General features: G+C 40.9%; 1 protein-coding gene across 1 annotated transcript; it reads right to left on the bottom strand.

Annotated features, from left to right (window-relative positions):
- Window positions 1-1,232: 1,232 nt before the first annotated feature.
- LOC148874009 (UDP-galactose transporter 1) lies at window positions 1,233-21,853 on the bottom strand. Its single transcript, XM_088964034.1, has 5 exons — window positions 21,176-21,853; window positions 6,825-7,074; window positions 6,532-6,739; window positions 1,694-1,925; window positions 1,233-1,600 (listed from the first exon to the last, which is right to left on the bottom strand). The coding sequence occupies exons 1-5, from the start codon at window positions 21,284-21,286 to the stop codon at window positions 1,379-1,381; spliced, it is 1,023 nt and encodes a 340-aa protein (XP_088820160.1). The 5' UTR covers window positions 21,287-21,853; the 3' UTR covers window positions 1,233-1,378.
- Between the last annotated feature and the right edge of the window lie 476 nt (window positions 21,854-22,329).

The following is a 22,329-nucleotide window of genomic DNA, read 5'->3' as shown; positions in this document are numbered from 1 at the left end:
ATCCGGATTTTTAGATTGTCACTCTGGAAATCCGTTTCACATGACAAAACGGATGGGGTTCACAATGGTCCTATCTTAGTTAGGGATACCAATGAAAAAGGAGGCATCGACCTGATCAGTTCCAAGATCCAACCTCTATATATGGTATGTGTATACTAAACCAAGTCTATATCTCAACGGGTTGGGTTTAGGATGGGTCCATCTCAAATCGAACCTGACCCAAAACTAATCAAGGCTGAACCGACCATAACCCAATAGGGTCGGGTCGGTGCGGCTTTACCACTTAACCCGACCCACTGACTTCCCTAAGTTTATGTAATTATTTGAAGGTTGTCCAATTCATCTCTGAAATAAAAACTGATGAGTTTGTTTTTGTTGGCAATCAAACTGGTCAGCTTAGCACATTAAAATATGTCAATATCTTAGACCCGGTCTAAAGGAATTTCTCGTAGGCAGGGATTTGTCATCTTGTGTCCTAAGGCAAAGGGAACTGTTAGGAACCCACTTAAATGAAAGCTACCCAAGCCAGCTTAATTTGATTCTTTTGACTATAAATCCTGGTCATCAGATAGGAATAGAGGAACTGTGTAGGACCCAGTAAAGAATCTGGGGTTGTTTGTACTATGGACCCCAAAAAATTGTAGGTGGTGATGGATGAATTGGACAGGCATCTAATCATGGGGCCCAAACTGCATCCAAGGGACCAGTGGCCCAAGGTCCAATGCTCTCCAGAAACAGAATTACATGTTACTTTTGTCTGGAGAAAGACTATGAGTAAAAGACAATGAATTGATTGAAGGAAATTGATCAAAGAGCAGTTTGGAATCATCTAAATGGTGGAATTTAAGCTTCCTTGATGCTTCCGTCTGGTAGTCTGTACTCTGTACGAAGAACTATTTTGAGCTTTGCTGACCTTCTGGCATTTAGGTTAATTAAATATCAAGTGTGATAATCAAAGTCTGTAAATCACTTCCCAATAAATCTCTCTTTTTGGGGTCATGACTCGTGAAACCCACAACCACAAGTGACACAGTCTTTGATCTCTTGTTTTACCCAAAAGAACAGCTCCACAAATCTCTTACCTTCTCCACCTGGTCTTGGACAAATTACAAGTCTCAAAGTCTCAACAAATTGATTTCAATGCCAGTCAAAATGGGTGCCAAAACCAAGGTTATAAAATCTAGTCATTGAACAAGGGCATTGCCCAAGCAACTTTAAACAGCGGACCACACTTTTCTCATCAAATTGAATCCGGCATAATATGCTATAATAAGAAGGAAAACTCAATCTTACTATTCACCTATTGCAGGTTTACATGACAGATGGTTGTTTTCACTTACTCTTTTTACCAAATGATATATAACTGGAAAACTCTAAATTAGACTTTATCATCTAGTTTATCATTTACAAGAGGGATCATTTCCATCCGGCTTCGCGGTGTCCGAGGGGTTCGAGGTGTTCCTGGAGGTTGTTGTGAAAGCCTGTGCCTCACAAACCCATAGAATGTACAGCCGATGAGTGTGATTCCACATCCTACGGCATTCAATGCTGAGATTGGATTTTTGAATATCATCCAAGAAACCATGACAGCAACTGCAACCTGTAAAATTGCGCAACCAAACCCATGAGAACTTGAAATTGTAGAGATAATTACATAGGTTAGTAAGATGGAACTGATCTATCTTTATCTCACCTTAAGATTACCAGCGACGTTGAAAGTGACAGCAGTTGTTGAGTGAATAACATAAAAGATGGAGAAGTTGAGGCAGAAAGCCATCACCCCAGAGCTGAAAATTATGACAAGCGAAGAGCAAATAGACTGATGTGTGTAAAACCAGTTCATGACTCCACCCCCTTCTAGCATAATTGCTGGGACTGCCAGGATCATGGTTGCAAAAGGTGCCATGTAGTACACTGTGTTTATGCTAAAAAAATACAAAGGAAAAATCATAAAACATGAATTGCATGAATAGGTCTTATAGTAAGAAAGCTTTCTCATACTTATATGCAAGCAAAATCTTAGGAGAAATGACTTAATGCATTAAACCATAACTCAATTTCGTCAAACATGACTTGTTTTTTCTTTGAAACGTAAATAAGAACTCCATTAAAAATAAAAAGAGAATACAAATGAAAGGTGATAAGATATCACCCAAGAGAAGAAAATATGAACTGAGACATTATTGGTAAATGTCAAACATGACTTGTTTTTTCTTTGAAACGTAAATAAGAATTCCATTAAAAATAAAAAGAGAATACAAATGAAAGGTGATAAGATATCACCCAAGAGAAGAAAATATGAACTGAGACATTATTGGTAAATGACTGTTATGCACATACTAAACCTAATAAACTATGCACGAATTTATTGGGCAACATGAACAAAGAAACTAGAATCAGAATCTGACATGTGCTGGGGAGTCTGACTAAGAAAGACAAAGGAAATGGATTCAGGACACTCAAATAACGGATATATTTTCAAATTCTAACATCTTATACCTATGAGGAGGTACAAGAAGTTTATTTTGTTAAATAATAATGTCCAAAAGCTACATGGTGAGCTTCTCTGGACATATTTTCTGAAAAGAATCGTCACTTTGCTGGCTTTTAAAATATAATGATACTTATGGAAAAGAACAAGGAGTAGCAACAAAGAGTAAGAAGGCCCCATAATAAATCCAAGGCCTGGGTAAACCCCAGGAAAACCATGACAACAAAGACCAACTTATTATCAACATCAATAACTAAGCTGCCAATGTTCCACAGGGCACAACAGGCATGCGCAATGGCACTCATTTCCTTCTTTCACATCTTCCACTTTTTTTTTTTTATCAAAAACAGTAACTAGGAAAAGGATTCACATCTTCCACTATTACTTCTTGATCTCCTTCATTCTCTTCATTGGTTCAATCCCAGTGTTTAAAACCTTTCAAACTTTTTACTTCCTCCTCCTCATGCTACATGTGGCTTCATTATATCTCTAATTAACAAGTTTGAACCACCTCAATCCTATCTTCTCTCTTTTATCGGAAAGGGCATCCTGAAGAATCCCCTCCAACCAACTTGCTTGTTCATCTTCCAAATTCTGGAATGCTGCCTCGGCATAACACATCCCGTTCCAGAAAGAAAAGAGCAAGTAACTTAGCCACCTCATTTTTATGTTGCACCACCTGATCTAGTAGGAGCAAACTATCCGAATGGTATATATGTGTTATAAGAATTGTCATTTCCTAAAATTTTGAAAAAAATGCACAGTACCCTTTTTTTGCAAGAATATGCTAATTTGGTATTTTCAAAGAAGTCCTTTAAATTCAGCAAGCTTTTAATGTCATGGTCATCTGTAAGAGATGCCACCTCACCCAATCTTGCAATTGATAAGGAGATAATGCAATGTTTTAAAGTGAGAGGTGCAACAAAAGTGCAATGGCTTCAAAATGACTGAAGGCAAGGTGGTGCCTGAACAAAGCAAGGTACAACTTTTCAGAAAAGTAAAAAAAAAAAAAAAAACTTGACAAATAAGAATATACGAATCTGGATTCAGTCAAATAAAAAGTATATAAACCTATCCATAGCCATATTCTGTAATAAATGATAAATCAATATCTATACAATGCCATAATTCCATAATCCAAATATTCAGAAGGTCAAAATCAAAGTTTAAAAGTCGGAAAGAAAAAGAATAGACCACTCATTAAATGATGAAAGAAAGAAAATTATATCCACTTTTTTCAAAGTGGACTACACCAAAATGCTTCAGGCATTCAACAATTCAAGCTCAAGAAACTCTTAAAATATTTGTTTATCTCCTACTTACATCACTTCAAGTAGCCTGTGTGATGTTAAGTGTCTTACATTTCTAATCCCAACAGATTGGGGCCTTTACAGAGGCAGAGGGTTTATTTAGAAGTAAATAGACCATTATACAGGTGTAAAACATATTAGAATATAAAAAAAAAAAAATATATATATATATATATATAATTAACTTGCAAAAAGTGCATGCCTGCCGGCCTGTGTTGTCTTGTGCCTAAGCCTAGGTGTGCATTTCATGCCAGGCGTGCACCTTCTGAAAGTGGGGTTGCCTAGGTTCAAGTAAGGTGCATGCCTCAAAAAGTGCCTAGGTGCACCTGAGGCATGCCTTTTAAAACCTTGGGTGCATGATGATTAAAACGAAGCTACCATGCATTACATGGGTGTTACAACTATGAACTTTAGCACATGCACAAAGTAGATAATGCATAGGATGAGATTCACTTAGAAGAGGATTAGTTAAAAGACCGTCTTTAAGGTTGATCCCCAGATTGGTTAACACCTTAGCTAACTCACTTGTAAATAGAGTTTGAAGAGCAGACCTTTTCTGAAGGTCACAATACCCAGACTAATCTCAGCTGTAACTTTTAAACTTTTATCTCTTGTTTGGTCAACTGCTGTTTGTAAATTGCTTTCTTCCTTGCAATTAAACTTTCAGCAGTACTCTTTCATCTCTTCATTAATCAAATATATTTCTATCACAATTATTGATCCCCTCCAGAAAAAAGAAGAAAAAGAACAATCCAAGATTCATTACTTGGATAAATGACATGCATTGTATTATATCTAGATGTCGAAAAACTTAAGTTTCTGCTAGTAACATGGTTGATCAAACGGACTCAATCAAACTCAACAAAGCCTTGTCCAAGATGTTTTGGCTTTGATAGCCAAGTCTTGTTTCACAATTCCACACTACCAAGGGTCATGACCCCTGTTAAATTGTGAGACTTGAGGCCTTTGAACTACTTCAACCATCCACAATTCAGCCCCTTGCCATTTTAGAATTCCAAACTTGCATCAAGGTTATTCCTTATAAGTACAGTAGGTGGTTTTCCATGCACAAGGTGGATCATAAATTCTTCAAATTTTAAAACTAGTCTATAATCAGTGGTGCAACTTACAAGCACGGAGCTAGGTTTGCAGCCAACCCAAACCCAACCATAAAATTTGGCCACTCATTATAGGTTACCTACCTTAGGTAAAGCCAATCTTGACAAGCCAAAGGCCACGCTGAATGAAGTTTTACCACAACTTGGATTAACTCAGGCCTGGGCAGTATCTTTTGTTGCTTTATATATATTTTGGGGTGTGCAATCTAGTTTAGAAATAAAATAAAGAAAAATATACATGGAAACATCATTTTCTACATATTTATACATAATGTAAACATAGTTAATATGTGAGTTGTTCTTGTGTAAATATTTTTTTTGCATAGTACAATAGTCAGTGTATGTATAGTAATAAATGGTTGGCTGGAATGTTGTCAAAATCTCACTATTTACAATATGATTCACGATTTGAAGGGTTTTAATTCGAATCTTATGTCTGGATCCTTTTTTGCAAAAATCTTACAATTTTTCTTTGAATCCTACGATTTGATTCATAAATCCTATGATTTATATGATTTCTATGATTCACTATGATTCACATAAATTCAATTAGAAATTAGTTCTCTACTTTTTTTGTTTATATTTGGTTTTGCCAAGGGAGATCTTTTTAAAGCCCTTACTAGAAAATGATCTATTTACATTATTTAAAACTAGAAATTGAGTTTATTTTCCATCATATGTAGGTTAAAGAGCCTTTTTATGTAGATTTATTTGATTTTCAAGTCAAACTTGATTATATCATCTTAGGCTTCTATTGTATAAGTGGTAAATTCTATTGTTTTAAGTACATATTTGGTAGATATGGATTAAAAATAGGGTAAAGTCCCTTTCCTATATATATTTAATATTTTCATATATCTATATTTGATTTATGATACAATTCACTATTCAATTTGATTCAACTTTCTCTACGATTTACAATACGATTAAGATTTTCAAAACATTGCAGTTAACTGAGGCCTTGACCTGAGCCCAACCTGAACTAAGATCACTGCACAAATTTACAGGTTCAGTCCAAAGCTGAAACTTGAAGCCCAACCTATGCAAAAGCTTGGTTTGAGTCACGCCAGGTTCTACTGGGGCCTGCCCAGCTTGCACCCAGAGCAATAATAGACAACTGGATTCACATGTCTGACAAGTTTTTGAGATGACTCTTCTATACAGAGGTTGATAAAACATTTCAGCATAAGTACAGTTAATTGTGGGATTGGGCTACAACAAATAACAGGTTTCACATGAGAAGCAAGCTAATAAGTCCTCTACTAGGAACACAATGGATCAGATTAACTCTGAAACTAGGCTACAGTACATAATAAAAATCACAAGATCAGTGAGCTTTTGGTGTAAAATAAACCAAAAGCACCAGAAAGCATTATATATGTCTCAAATACTATTTTAAAAATAACTTAAAAAGTAAGCATAAATTACAATACTGGTCTATGAGGTGAAATGGTTCTCCCCAGGCCTCTATAAAGTAAGAATTATAAATTTCAGAGAAACAGTATTAAGCAAGCTAAATACCAAAGATGACAAGAACATACATTGAATCAGCAGTAAGAGGCAATCCTTACTCTTAAGAACAGAAATAGAGAAACAAGAACAGAGATACTACCTATCAAACTTGTAGCCATGCAACAAAGACTCTGCAAGGATAGTCTTTGTAGATGTAGCCAGGCAACCAAATAGAGCAGCACAAAATCCAAATATATTAAAACTAAGCTCTGTAACAGAGGTAAGAAGAATTCCTCCTACAATAGGTATCAAAGAAACCCAAATGCGCAGGTCAAAGTATTTTCTCCAAACCAGCCACTGCAGAAGAACTGTTTTACATCATTGGCGTCAGACATGGCTCTGATAAATTAATCCAAATAAAGGATAAATTCATTGGGAAGATCTCAATCTAACCTGTTGTTGCAGGAGTGAATGACTTTATTGTCTGCATAAAGGAAACTGGAATATACCGCAAGCTAACATTTCCCAGGACAATGTTGATACAGAAAACAAATGACATGGGAAATATCCTTCTCCAACGGTCTTCAGGATCAACTTCTATCAGTGGCTTGAGCTTAAGAATTTTAATTACTATGTATGCTCCAAGAGCTGAGCAAATGAAGTGGACGCATGATACTGATAGAGGGAACTTGAAATCCAATTTCTGTATTTAGGAAATGAATCAGAAGTCTGTAAGATCCAACAGTAACAAAAAAACTTTAAGGGAAAAAAATTGGTGGGGACAAACAGTTTATTCCCTTTCCCATCAACTGCTATCTCACAATATTAAAAAGAGGATTTTGAAGACTGAAAAAATTGGATACAGAAGCTTTAAAAACTGAAGGGATTAACTTTGAAAATTATTTACATGGATGCATAGATTCACATAAATAGCAACAACAAAAAATTTCATAAATTTCATATTAATTTCCTAACATAACCCTTCTTTGTCATATATTCCAGTCTTGTCAACAACTTATTACTCTGTTTCATCGTCTGAGTCAAAATTATGAAAATTTCTAGTTCTCCATTTTTTCTTTATTTTTCTGTTATTATATGATTCAAATTAGTATTCATAAATTCATGAACAGAAAGTAGTTGAAATGGTATATAGGATTAAGCTCCTTTTCCTATATTTTCATGTACCCTTCAAATCTAAAGTGAATGTAAGTTATTAACATGTCCATGGTCTGTATGTGCCATATTCCCTGCTTGTATCCATGCTGTATCGTGTTGAGCAGTTCTATGCCTATTTGACATTGTTTTGAATATATTTAACTATTATAGGAAATGAACCTTTTGCACAAATCTGTTACATCAATCTATGTCTCAAATAGGGTGAGATTATGTGTTGATTAAAATACTATGATACCAAGGTAAGGTTATTGGTTTTCTATCTAGTTTTTGAAGGTGACTTATTTTTCAACAATTACAAATTGCCAAATTCAATTGAACTTATAATATATGCATATTTATCATGACTTGTTAATCAAAAGTATTTATTTTACCCTTTTCAGAATTGGAAAATAAACAAGTTAAGATTATGAACTGTGCCATAGCAGTGTCTATGAATTATTTGGTGTCATATCAGGTGCATACTTTGTTTAATACGTGTATAGCATGTACAACTATCCAAATATCATAGTTGACATGCTCTAGAGGAAGAAGTGAAATATTAATGAAGTGCCATTTTTAGTATTTGTAGAAGCCATTTTAGTTCATGGCATGTTTTCTGTATAGTCTCTCTGTATATGGCCCACACTTGTAGCTGCTCATAGTGGAATCATCAATATAATCCCATACTTTACCTTTTCAAAAAAAAGACTTGAGATTGTGGAGAACCAAGGGATACCAAAGAAACCATGGATTGTAGGACATAACCTCTAGGGTATGACTTCAATGGCAGGCCACTCAGAGAGGACAGTCTATGGGTCTTGTGATAAGAACCAATTTTAGTACTGCCCAACATTTTAAAACACAAACGTATGAAGCAAGGCAGTAGGTTCTTCTGATGCTTGAGGTAAACCTTAAGTTGTTTCAATAAAAAAAAATGTAAACTAAAACTGACTAGTGTAGAACTATGAAGAAAGGACTATCTTATTATATAAGAAGAATGTATAGATGAATTACTAACAATAAAATAATGTATTGATGAATTACCTTTATTTATCAATCAATTATAGTTGAATTAGTAATTACATAAACAAAGACTACAAAATAGCAAGAGCTTTCTCATAGCTTCGTCTAGACTATTAGAATGCAAATCAAAATCAACATGCACCCCAAACATCTTATAACTATTCTTTAACTAGTTCTTTTGGGGAATATCAGAATCTCAGGCTAGCAAGCATGAAAATCGTAGTTCCCTAGGTACCATAACCATATTTCTTTAATAATTATTCGTGATTTTCATAAGAAAAGTATAAATTTCATATTAAAGTATAGAAAATCAACATATTCATGAAAAGAAAAGGAAGAAGGAAAATAAAATTCAAAAAAGATAAGGGCTGAACCCTTATTTTTGTTATAGGAAAAGAAGAAAAAAAAAAGTAGTTTCAGGTTTTTTAAAGTCTTTGAGGGTTCAATACAGCATTTAGCAATGTTTGTGTTGATTAAAACCTAATAAATAAGAAAATAATAAAAAGAAATTAGTATATAAACACACAAAATGATTATTTTAGTTTAATAAATGTTAAGTTGGTCCGGTTTGTTTTTAATTTAGTTAGGAAGTTGTAGGGCTTTAGGCCCATTAGTTTATGTTTTTTTAAGTTGTGACTGTTCATCTATATTAGTAGCCGCCCTACTAAGGGAATCCTTGTAATATCTCATCCTTTAAGTTAAGTATAAATATAATGAGAGGTAAGCGGCTAGGGTTAATTTACAATCCTGGTTGACTTCCTACTCTTTTCTTCCTCTCCTTTCTTCTCTACTGCTGAAATTTTCATCTTCCCCCTCTTTCCTGTCACAAGAAACACGACTAAATTTGCAATTAGTGATTTCTACTTGGTATCAGAGCGGGCCGAAGGTTCCTTGAAGTTGTTCTCTCATGCAGCACTAGATCGGCCGACTGCATGGTGATTTAAGAGGCTGATCGAAGCTCTCAGGTAAGCCCAGTTTTTGGACTTTTTTGGTGGATCTGTATGCCCTGTAGCTGGTCTAGGGTTTCTCATCAAAATCAGGAAAAATTGGAGAAAGGGGAAGAGTTTTGTTTCTGTTGGCCTCTTCAATTTTGACCTAGGAAGTGGCGCCCTAATTTTTTAGGGTTCCTTGGAGTTTTTTGTAAGGGGTGATTCAAGTCCTGCCTGATTTGGAGGCTTCTAGAGAGAGCGGCTGCCTCTTCTCTCTCTTCTCCCGTCCCACAGAAAAGGAATCTTTTGTGGGAAAAAAGTCTAGGACACTAGAAAGGTGTTGTTGGTTCCAAAAAGTGTTTTGTTTGATCTTGTTGCAAATTTCAGTTATTTTCTTTACATTTTTTGAGAAGCATGGAGGGCCACGGAGTTGAAAATAAGCCTGGGAGTGAAATGGGACCAGTAGGAAGGGGTGCTGGAGACCCTTTCGGGGTTGGGACCATTACTACAGTTAGGTTGGATGGTGCAAATTACTTAGAATGGTCACAATCTGCAAAGATGGCCATTAGTGCTCGTGGGAAATTAGGGTATATCACTGGTGAAGAGGTGAAACCCGAAACTAGCAACTCCTGGTGGGTACAGGAGAATTATATGATGATGACTTAGTTGTGTAATTCCATGTTGCCCCATATAAGTAAAATTTTTTTATGAGCAAATACAACTAAGGAAATATGGGATGGGGTTGCAAAAACCTATTCACAGAGGGAGAATGTTGCTAGGGCTTATAAGTTGAGAAATCAGATTATTTCTACAAGGCAGGGAGATAGATCTGCTGCAGCCTATTTTTCAGCCCTTAAAACCCTGTGGCAAGAGATTGACCATTTAAAGACATTTGCTTGGGAAACCACTAAGGGTGCAGCTACCTATCAGAAACATCTAGAGAAGTATAGGGTGTTTGAATTTCTTGTTGGCCTTAATCCTGAGTATGATATTGCACGACAGCACCTTCTTTCCAGGGACAGTGTTACTCTCTCCCAAGCATATGCCTTTGTGTCAGGGGAGGAGTGCAGGAGAGATGTGATGATGAAAAACCTTATTCCTGATCAGTCTGCCATGGTAAGTGTTGTGAAACCTAAACAAAGTGGAGATTGGGGTGGCAGTGAAATCAAGAAGGAAGATAAAAGAGATTTGATCCGTGACTACTTCAAGAAGCCTAAACACACAAGAGATACTTGTTGGAAGCTTCACCCACATCTTGTGCCGACTAGATTGAAAAATAAGAAGGGAAACACACACATGGCAGTTACTGGTGACATTCCGGCCCCTCCTACTACAACTGCTCTAGAGTCTGTTGCAATTGTTGTAGTAAGGGCCGAACTTGAGAGGTATGGGCTACTTCTGAACCAGCGGGATACAGCCAGTTCCAGTTCAGACGCAAGCGGACAGCAAGGTACAGGTGGCACTGGTAGAGTCCACTCTACTTCCTTTGCTCACACAGGCAGTTCACACGTCACTGCGAATTATGTTTCTACTTCAAGTAAGGAGGGACCTCCTTGGATTATAGATTCTAGAGCCTCAGAGAACATGACCTAGAGCTCTACTATTTTTTCAACTTACCAGCTCTGTTATGGCAGAGATAGGGTCTCCACAACTAATGGATCCCATGTTCCTATTGCTGGGAAGGGATCTGTCAAGACTAGTGATTCTATTTCTCTACCCTCTGTCCTTCATGTTCCCAGATTGAGCACTAATTTGTTATCTGTTAGTAGTTTGACTAAGAACCTGAACTGCTCAGTAATTTTTTCTCCTGGTCATTATATTTTGCAAGATCCGGATTCAAAGAGGACGATTGGGAGTGGCCGTGAAGTGAATGGAATCTACCTCCTAGATGTACTTCCTCCTCATCAGAGTCATCATGTCAGTAGGGATAGTGAGTCAGGGTCTGTGGTCAAATTATACTTTGGCATAATCGTTTGGGCCATTTACCTTTTTCTTCTTTGAGTTTTTTGATTCCAAAACTTTTTGAGTCTGGAGTGTGAAGGTTGTCAACTTGGAAAGCATTGTAGACATTCATTTAAACCTAGTAATAAAAGATGTTCTTCTTCTTTTGATGTTATTCATTCGGATGTGTGGGGCCCTTACCATGTTCCGTCTATGGGAGGCTATCACTGTTTTCTCTTATTTGTGGATGATTTCTCACGATACTCTTGGATTTACATGATGAGATCCCACAATGAAGTACCATCCTTGGTGAGGCAATTTCATCAGATGGTACTAACACAGTTTGGAACAAGAATAAAGGTGTTCAGATCCGACAATGCCAGGGAATATTTTGAAAGACACCTTGCCTCATATCTGTTAGAATATGGTGTTGTCCATCAGAGCAGTTGTCCCTACAATCCACAACAAAATGGTGTTGCAAAAAGGAAGAACAGACACATTGTTGAGATTGCAAGAAGCATGATGATCACATCTACAGTTCCAGTTCGGTTTTGGGGTGATGCAGTTCTCACAGCAGTATATCTAATTAATAGGGTGCCCTCTCGTATACTTGGATTCAGCACTCCATTCAGTCTCCTTTTTCCTCAGGGGGAGATGTTTCATATTCCTCTCAGGGTGTTTGGGTGTGTCTGCTTTGCACATATCCTTGGTCCTCATTGCTCGAAGCTTGATCCCAAGGCAAAGAAGTGTGTCTTCCTTGGATATGCAGAGAATCAGAAAGGATACTACTACTATTATCCAGTCTCTGGAAGCCAGTATGTTACCATGGATGTCACCTTTTTTGAATCCATGTACTTCTTCTCAAAGAATCCTTCTCAGGGGGAGTGTTTTGGGGAAGTGAGTCAACAGTCTATTCCTCTCCCAGTTCCAGTCCCTGTGTCTACTCCTGTGCTTGACCACCACACTGTGCCACCTACCTTGCCACCTCCTTTGTGTTCTGCTTCTCAACATTACTTACGACAGGGACTTCACAAGGAGGTGGATTCCACTACAATAGAACTCACATCACTTCCTGTCGATTCCTTGGAAACTCCAGATTCGGCTGACATGGATTCAAGTATTCCTCTTGGTCCCGCTACTGCTTCAATTTCCATTGATCCTACTAACATTGTTACAGATAACCTTAATCTCCCTATTGTTCTCAGAAAAGGGAAGAGAAAGTGTACTGCTCATTGTATTTCACAGTACTTATCCTACAATGGACTTTCTCCTTCCTACCGTGCTTTTCTTTCCTCTCTTGATTCAGTGTCTATACCCAAGGGTGTTAGTGAGGCTCTCTCCAAACCTGAGTGGGAGATAGCTATGCAGGAAGAGATGGCAGCTTTGATTAAGAATCAGACATGCGACATTGTGGATCTACCAGAAGGCAAGGAGACAGTTGGATGCAGATGGGTTTACACGGTAAAATATAAGGCAGATGGGAAGTATAGAAAGGTACAAGACAAGACTTGTTGCAAAAGGGTACACACAGACCTATGGCATTGATTACTTAGAGACCTTTGCACCAGTTGCAAAGATGACCTCTGTTCGGATACTTCTTTCTCTTGTTGCCTCATACTCTTAGCCCTTGTTTCAACTTGTTGTGAAGAATGCTTTCCTAAATGGGGATCTGCAAGAAGAATGTATATGGATCTTCCTGCTGGCTTTTACAATGATACTGAAAAGGGAAAGGTATGCAGGCTTAAGAAATCACTTTATGGCTTGAAACAATCTCCCAAAGCATGGTTTGATAGATTCAGAAAGACCTTGATTGCTTTTGGCTACACTCGGACTCAATCCGATCACACCTTGTTTGTGAAGCGAAGGGGATCTTTGGTGTCAGTCCTAATTGTTTATGTGGATGATATTGTTGTAACCGGGAATGATTTGAGTGAGATTGATGGTCTGAAAAGGAACCTGATGCGGCACAATCCAGGCACTCCTAGTTGGTTGCTGACTGGCTCCTTGTTGGCGACAGATGGCACTTGAGAAGATGGAAATGAAGGATTCCCGAGGATTTTACCCAGTGGGAATACTCCAATGCTTAAGTTAGAATGCAGGGGAAAGAGAAAAGAAGTGTGCGGTAGCTAAGAGTTTAGGTCGTGCTTTTTCACTATGCTTGACAGATTAGAAGTCTGAAGAAGTTTCTCTTCTTCCCTGAGGGCTTTTATAGGGGCGTTCTTGTCAGATCGGGCGTAACTGCCACTGGACCCCTGCCACAGCCGTTACTTGCCAGTGATACGCAGGTAGCCATTGCAATGTACTCCTTGCCCGGGTGAGTGACACGTCTCCAAAGGGCAGGCGCGTCTCCTCTTGTTGAGAGACGTGAGTGCAGACTGTTGAAAGGACAGGGACTGCACCGTCAGTTAAGGGACGTGGCGCAGTTTGATCGGTACGGCCTGTCAGATGGAAGCTTCCTGAGGAATGCTCGTGTTGCTCACTCACGAGCTACTTTGTAGCGAGCTCTGAATGCTTCAGGGTTACCCTTAGTAGAATTGGTCCCTGTGATGACTTATCTGCTTGGGGGCTTGGGCGAGCTGGTTTCCCTAGCTCACGAGCTAAAGTTGCCTCGGAATATCCCTTTCAGGGTAGCTCAGGGAACCCGGAGCTCGCGTTGTGGCAAGCTCCTTTTGCGAGCTACAATGTAGCGAGCTACTTTATGGGCTCGTTACTTGGTCGTACTAGGCCACGATGTTGAGTTGTTGCTCGTGCTGAGTCAGGTCCACGTGCCACCATTTCGTAGGTCGGGCCAAATCATCCTCCATCAATTGCCCCCCACTCCTCGAGCTGAGAGCATTGCCTTAGCGCGAGGAGTTCATGAAGTATGATGGACTGATTTGACCGAAATTCAAACTTGATTGACTACTCACATTAAATGCATTCATGGTAATAAAATCTTCTGACTTTTCGAATTCCGAAAACGTGTTGAAGTGGCTCTTAACTCCGGACATCGTGCAGCCGTCATTACCTTAATCATGGAAGACATGCAGCCAATCGCTTTCGGTTTTCAGAAGGCATGCGGTCAGTACGCCTGCGAACCGTTGGATCTGCTTTAATCTGGGCCATTGATTCGGAGACGTGGGGGCTATAAATAGGAGGGCCCTCTGGGTCTCATTTTCCCTCACGCCATCTTGCTGTCTTCGGATTCTGAGGTCATGCATCTGTCAAGTCTACTCGAGTTCCTCAACTCACTTCACCCCGTCCTTTCCGGTGAGTCTCGATTACTGTCAGTCATGTCGGGGTATCCGTACCATATTCGTCACCAGGGCGGTGACCAGGACGATGATGCTCCCTCGAGCTCGGGGAGAGCTTGGGAGCAAGTTCCGGGGGCCAGGGAGGCCTTCGGCAAAGGAGCCTCCACCTCCCGGGGAAGGGAGCCCGACACTTTTGGCCCTTCCTCCATAACAGAGGGGAGACTTAGGTCTCTAATTAGTTATTTCCACCTCCCTGCCTCCTCTATTGCCTTCCCACCGGTAACTTTCCGTGGGAACATGGTCCCAATGAGATAGTCATTTACCAGGAGCAGCTCGAAGCTGGCCTACGTCTCCCCCTGCACCCCTTGATAGTGGAGGTGCTAAACCACTTTAATGTCACTATCGATCAACTCCATCCCAATGTCGTTCGGAACATGGTTGGGACTATATCCTTGTGTTAGGAATACTGTCTTCCCTTGAATCTCGATATTTTTTCCGCCATCCTCTGTATAAAGAATGCCACCCCCGAGGCTCCACCGAAGAGGTGTCTCTATTACTTCTCTCCCCGCCATGGCTACAAGCTCTTGCATGAGCTCCCGAAAAAGATTCCTGCTTGGAAGCGGGATTATTTTTTGGTCCGTAGCCCTGAAGGGTGGCCCTTCCCTACTTCCTGGAGGGGCGCCATCCAGGACTCTGGGGTCGAGCTAGACCCCGATACTCAGAAAACGATGTTGTCCTGGGCATCAGTAGGCTTCCCCTATTCGGACAAAATGACCGAGGAGAAGCTTGTGCAGGCCGGCCTGAGCCCGGGTAGGTTGCCTTTTTAGGTCGCATAGTACTTGTCATAACGTTGTGTTTATATACATATACTTTGTTCTTACCGAACTAACACTTTGTGGTTTCTTCTTGGCAGCCATCATGTCTGGTATCGACTCGCGCCGCCTCCTTTCAAGCAACCAGAGGCGCGGAGAGAAGAGGTTGCGCTCCGATCGGACTCCCCCCTCAGGGGGCACCGAGTTCGGATCGGCCGAGCCGGTCTTATCCTCTCCGCCGCCTAAGATTCCACCACCTGAAATCCCACCACCTCCCCCCGAAGAAGGAGTTAGTGGGACTGGCTTCAAAGGGGGAACTCCCACGGCAGGGGGTGATTCCCCGTAATCCTCTCCAGCCATTCCCTTATCTACAGTTCCCAGTGGGGAACTGGGAGGGGGTGAATGATAACGTCGTGGCTCGACGGAAGAGCCGGAGGGCGATCTGTAACGACGAGGTCACCAAGTGGGGGAAAATGAAGCCCGACAACCTCGTCACCAAGTGGCCCTCCAGACGCGCATCCACCTCAGCAATGCCATCGACTAGCGGGCTACCAATCAGAAGCTCTAGGGCGAGCTCGACCAGACTCGAGGCGAGCTCCATCACACTCGCAAGGGGAGTGAATCTCAGGAGTTGCTCGTCCGCGACCAGGAGGCACAGATTGCCCGGCTTTCTGAAGAGAGCGCGCGTTATAGGGAGGAGTCGAGGGTGGTGGCGGAGAGGAAACTCCTCCAACAGCAGGTGCGAGACTTGGAGTCTACTCTTCTGGATCGGACTCGGAATTTTGACCAGACTTGGAGTCTACTCTTCTGGATCGGACTCCCAGGAATATCACGACCTCCAGGTGGAATACGACTCGAGTTCGTATTGCTCTGGGTTTAAGCCTCTGTCGGTGGTTGGTTCGGAAGAATTCTCCGGGCTCAACCTTGACGGCATCACTATGAAGGGACTGTCTCCCGAGACGGCGGACCAGGCGGAGGAAGAGGAGCCTGACTCTCCGGAGGACGAAGACGAGGAGGCGGATCCTTGAGGCTTTGGCGTGATATTCTTGGACTGAAGCACCGATCTGAAGTGTCCAAGCTAGGTCCGCTGCTAAAGTCGGAACAGCAACTGTTTCTTCCATGAGTGCAGCTCGCTTTTCGCTCTGCTCCGTAGGCCGCTCCAATTCGAGGTTGTCAGCTGCCTTGGTCTTCCCCTTAAGGGCGGCGACATAGCACTTGCGGGACTCAAGCTAGTCACCCCGTGCTACCCCCACACCGAAGTTTGTAGGGAACTTCATCGCCAAATGGTAAGTGGAGACCACTGCCCGTAGAACATGGGTGATCGGCCGGCCTATTACGACGTTGTATGGGGAGGGGGTCACGACCACTAGGAAGTCTTGGTTGAGTCTGACTATGCTGGGTCATGTGCCGACTTCCACAGGTACTGTTATTTTCCTGAGGGGCCTGACTTCTTCTCCGCTGAAGCCCACCAAGGGAGTGTTTGCGGGCCTCAAGTCACTTCCCTACAGCTGAAGCTGGTCGAATGCGGCTTTGAAGAGGATGTCCGCCGAGCTACCTGAGTCAACAAGGACGCGCCTGACCTCGAAATCATTGATCCTTACTTTTATGACAAGCGCGTCGTCGTGGGGGTAGTGGACCCCGCGCGCATCGTCCTTCGTGAAGAAGATCGATTCCTCCGTCTTTGACCGCTTTGGAGGATTTTGTTCCTCTCTAGCAGCTTCGCGAACTGACGTCCGAGCTGCCGCTGAGGTACAACCTGCAACGATCGAACCTCCCACTATCATGTGGATGGTGCCCCGAACTGGCCTCTCTTCCGGAGGCTGCCTCTGTGACTGCTCAGCCGACCTGCTACTGGACTCGGGAGCATCCTTACCGTGCTCCCCTTGCCGACTTGCCCCGTACATGAAGTGGGCCACCCCGCCTGAGGGGGAATCCCAATGAAAGAAATAAAAATTTGTTTTGTAGCTTTCACAGAGACCACTGATGCGGCAAGATCCGGGCACTCCTAGTTGGCTGCTAACTGGCTCCTTGTTGGCGACGGACGGCACCTGAGAAGATGGAAAGGAAGGATTCCTGGGGATTTTAACCGGTGAGAATACTCCGATGCTTAAGTTAGAACGCATAGGAAAGAGAAAAGAAGTGTGCGGTAGCTAAGAGTGTAGGTCGCGATTTTTCACTATGCTTGACAGATTAAAAGTCTGAAGAATAAGTTTCTCTTCTGCCCTAGGGGCTTTTATAGGGGCGTTCTTGTCAGATCGGGCGTAACCGCCACTGGGCCCCTGCCACAGCCGTTACCTGCCAGTGCTGTGCAGGTGGCCATTGCAACGTACTCCTTGCCCAGGTGAGTGACACGTCTCCAAAGGGCAAGCGCGCCTCCACCTGCTGAGAGACGTGGGTGCAAACTGTCGAAAGGACAAGGACTGCACCGTCAGTTAAGGGATGTGGCACAGTTTGATCGGTACGGCCTGTCAGATAGAAGCTTCCTGAGGAACGCTCGTGCTGCTCATTCACGAGCTACTTTGTAGCGAGCTCGGAATGCTTCAGGGTTACCCTTAGTAGAATTGGTCCCTGGGATGACTTATCTGCTTGGGGGCTCGGGCGAGCTGGTTTCCCTAGCTCGTGAGCTAAAGTTGCCTCGGAATATCCCTTTCGGGGTAGCTCAGGGAACCCAAAGCTCGCGTTGTTGCAAGCTCCTTTTGCGAGCTACTTTATGGGCTCGTTACTTGGTCGTAATAGGCCACGATGTTGAGTTGTTGCTCGTGCTGAGTCAGGTTCACGTGTCACCATTTCGTAGGTCGGGCCAAATCATCCCCATTAGAACCTACATAAAGAATTTGAAATTAAGGATCTTGGAGAACTGAGATACTTCTTAGGCATTGAAGTTGCAAGATCAAAACATGGAATTTTTATCTCTCAAAGGAAGTATGTCTTGGATCTTCTTCAAGACACAGGGAAGCTTGGAACAAAGGCAATCAGCACCCCTATTGATCATAACCATAAAATCAATGCATCAGAAGGTGAACCAGTAAAGGACATTGGGAGATACCAGAGACTTGTGGGTCGGCTGCTATACTTGTGTATGACAAGACCAGACATTTCCTATGCAGTAAGTGTAGTAAGTCAATACATGCATGCTCCACGAGTCCAGCATTGGGAGGTAGTTGACAAGATTCTTGCTTATCTGAAGGGACACCTAGGAAAGGCATATTGTTTACTGATCATGGACAGTTGAAACTAGAGGCTTATACAGATGCAGATTGGGCAGGATGCCTTGATGATAAGAGATCAACTTCAGGAATGTGCACCCTTGTTGGGGATAACCTTGTCTCATGGAAGAGTTAGAAACAAACAGTGGTGGCAAGATCAAGTGCTGAAGCCGAATACAGGGCCATGGCACATGAAGTTTCAGAACTTCTCTGAATCCGTTCCCTATTAGAAGAAATTGGTGTACAGGCAGAAAAACCTATGATGCTATATTGTGATAACCAGGCAGCAATTAACATTGCCTATAACCCAGTCCAACATGACCGAACTAAGCACATTGAAGTAGATAGACATTTTATCAAAGAAATGGAAACTTCTAGAGAAGTTTGTCTTCCATACATTGCTTCTGATCTGCAGCTCGTTGATGTTCTCACAAAAGGTGTTGCAAAGAACAAGCTGGAGCAATCTACGCAAGTTGGGAATTGTGACATTTACTCCTAACTTGAGGGGGAGTTTGAGTTGGTCCAATTTGTTTTTTATTTAGTTAGGAAGTTGTTGGACTTTAGGCCCATTAGTTTATGTTTTTTTAAGTTGTGACTGTTCAGCTATATTAGTAGCCGCCCTACTAAGGGCATCCTTGTAATACCTCATCCTTTAAGTTAAATATAAATATAATTAGAAGTAGGCGGCTAGGGTTAATTTATGATCCTGGTTGACTTCCTACTCTTTTCTTCTTCTCCTTTCCTCTCTACTGCTGAAATCTTCATCTACCCCCTCTTTCCTTTCACAAGAAACTCAACTAAATCTGCAATTAGTGACTTCTACTAATAATGTCTATTTTATAACTATAATCTCAAAAAAGAACGAATAAAAATGTTTTTTATAGTAGGAAGTAGAAAACTGTTAGGCGATTAGGCGAGGCGAGGCGAGCCTCAAAGGGTGCCTTGTTGCCTAGGCGTCACCTTGACAACTATGATGAAAATGCAGGTTCAAGTCTGAGAGTGGCCACTTTGTCAAAAAAAAGAAAAGAAAAGAAAAAAGAAAAATAAAATAAAGGTTAGGGTAGCATCCAGTCTAGTCCTCCCAAGACCCCATATAGCTGGAACTAAAATTGGGTAATGGTCTTTTTATGTTCTTGACATAATATACCTGAAAGTGTGAAGCATGTGCATTATGCTTTTATGCATGAACATGATACTTTTTCTAGCATCTCAGAGATGCACCAAGTGAAGTCAGAGTAAACTTTAAATTTCTTATTTTGATATATATATTTGAAATGTCTATGTAAGATGTTCCTGTTCTATGATTTTTGGAGATTGATGTATTGGACACCTATATACACCTAAATGGGCCTTTGAACCACATACCAAGGAAATACTGGCAGCAAGCAGGTTGAGGCTGTGATTCAGTGGCCTCTCAGTAGAGGTTTTCCATCAAGGAGTGCTGACCAATGGAATCTTCATTGTAGCACAAGGAGCAGATTACATTGACATGGTAGGCTAAGATTATTCTTTATAGAGGCCCCTTGTTATTGGTATCTATGCACTCCTTTACCCGGAACATCATTTGCTGAACATTAAAAGAAAATCTATGCACTGATATTCTAGATGATGAGCTTCTCTGGATATAACAGTCCCAGACAAGATCCATGCTGTTTAAATATCAGAAGAATCTTTTGAGATGAATAAAACCAGAGAAATCTAACAATAAAATTAAAGACGCACCAGAATTTCTGCACATATACTACCAGGTTAATGGTTTAGCACACAACCAATAGAGAATTTTACTCAATGAGGTCCATGGAACATCATTCCATCTCAAAATTATAATCCAAAATTCCAAAGTAAACCCTAACACAATGAATTGGCACATCAGGAAATCTCCTATTTAGAATTAATTTTTCAAGATTCCGAGACATTAAACCCTTGTTGCAGAAACCATGATGAATGCAAATCTGCTGCATAAGGCAAGTGCAATCCAAATCCAAGAGAAACAAAGGAGTTAGATCAAAACAATCAGAAAGCAGCACACCTGGACGGACTTCCTGATCTAAACTACGTAATTACTATTAAAAATCAACAAAATATTGAAAGTTCCGCTTTACATTCTACATAAAACACTGGATAGTTAAAAAAGGGGATAAGGAAAATGTTGAGAACTAGAATAATTGAACAATTGGCGCTCTTTTATCAGGTCTATACAGTGACCATTATTCATATCATAAATAATCGAGCTTTATATAAAAATCCATAATTGTTCCTCGTTATAGAAATCTGATAAAGAAAACATAATTACATCCAGAAAATCAGATAAAAACAAGGACGAACTAAAAATGGAAAAAGAAAAAAGAAAAACATTCTTCAACACTCAAAATCACCAAACAAGAAAAAATTCATCAAACGGAGAAACTAAATACACCCAGAAATATTTACAGAAATTTAATCATACCCATTTAACAGGATTGGAAAAGGAGCGAAATTTAGCAATCACTAAGGGCGACTACTCACCTGAAAGATCCATTTGTTCATGATAATCACTGTAACATTGAAAGCCCACCATTGAACAATAGCAAGAAGAGACCGAAACACGCTCCACTGACACAATCTACTTTCCTCCATCGATCCACAAAGACCCACCAAATCAAAAACTCAAAATAAAACAATGGAAATGAAAAAAAAAAAAAAAAAAAAAAAAAGATCAGTGACACGAGGACAACGACGATGGCGTCAAAGAAGCCCACATGAATGCTGCTCTGCCCGACTCTGAGAGAAATAACATGAGCGCGCAAAGAAGGGGACAAACGGAAACAATTAGAACGGCTCTGCAAGTGCAAAAGAAGAGCAAGATGGCACCAGAGGAGCAACAAGAACCCTAAATTGAGCTCTGGAGAAGGATTCTGAAGGAGTGGGAAGAGAGGAAGGCGTGGAGGAAAAAGTTGTGTAACGGTGGAGGTGGCTCTTCTCCCATGTGACGCTGATGGTCAGATGGTATGAAGTGTATGTAAGTTTATTCCCGAGAAATTTAAGTTATTATCGAACGAAGCCTTCCAATCGTCTTCGCTTTCTTCTCATAACAAATTCACAATTAACCCGAGAGATGGAATTCTGAATTCTACTCGTTTTCTTTGTTTGGTAAAATTCCGCTTCAAAATCCACCCAACCTGACCCCTTCCGCCTTCGCTCTCTGACTTGGACTTCACTAAAAGGAGATCTTATGAACAAAGTCAATTTATTTATAACCATCTGATCAAAATACTTTCTTCTAAAACCGTTGATCAGAGGGTGTGTATTGTTCTATATGGTATCATCAAGAGCCCACGAGCATTCGATCACATTCTTTTTTTATCGACAATTCTCAAAGTGGGTTCCAACTTCCAACTTCCGAGCAATGTTTTAAAAATCGACCCCCTTTTATGCCTCTGGGTTGGGCCAGTGGTTCAATTGTCTGGTTCAAACGGGTCTGACCGTGGGATCATTACAAACATAATGAAATATTTAAAATATAAAAACAGTTATCATTATCAGCTCATAAACCGTTGCCCTTACCCGAATGAAATGGTTCTACGGTGTAACTGTCTGCGTTAATGGTTTGTTTACCAAATCAACGGTTTGCAATAAATAGATCTGACAAGGTGACGGGCTCTCGGGTGGAATGGTTCAGC

Source organism: Nelumbo lutea, chromosome 1 (genome assembly GCF_056320005.1).
Source record: "Nelumbo lutea isolate HS-2025 chromosome 1, American lotus-T2T, whole genome shotgun sequence".
NCBI lineage: Eukaryota > Viridiplantae > Streptophyta > Magnoliopsida > Proteales > Nelumbonaceae > Nelumbo > Nelumbo lutea.
The sequence above is the reverse complement of the archived record's forward strand: the minus strand, read 5'-3'. Positions and strand labels throughout refer to the sequence as shown.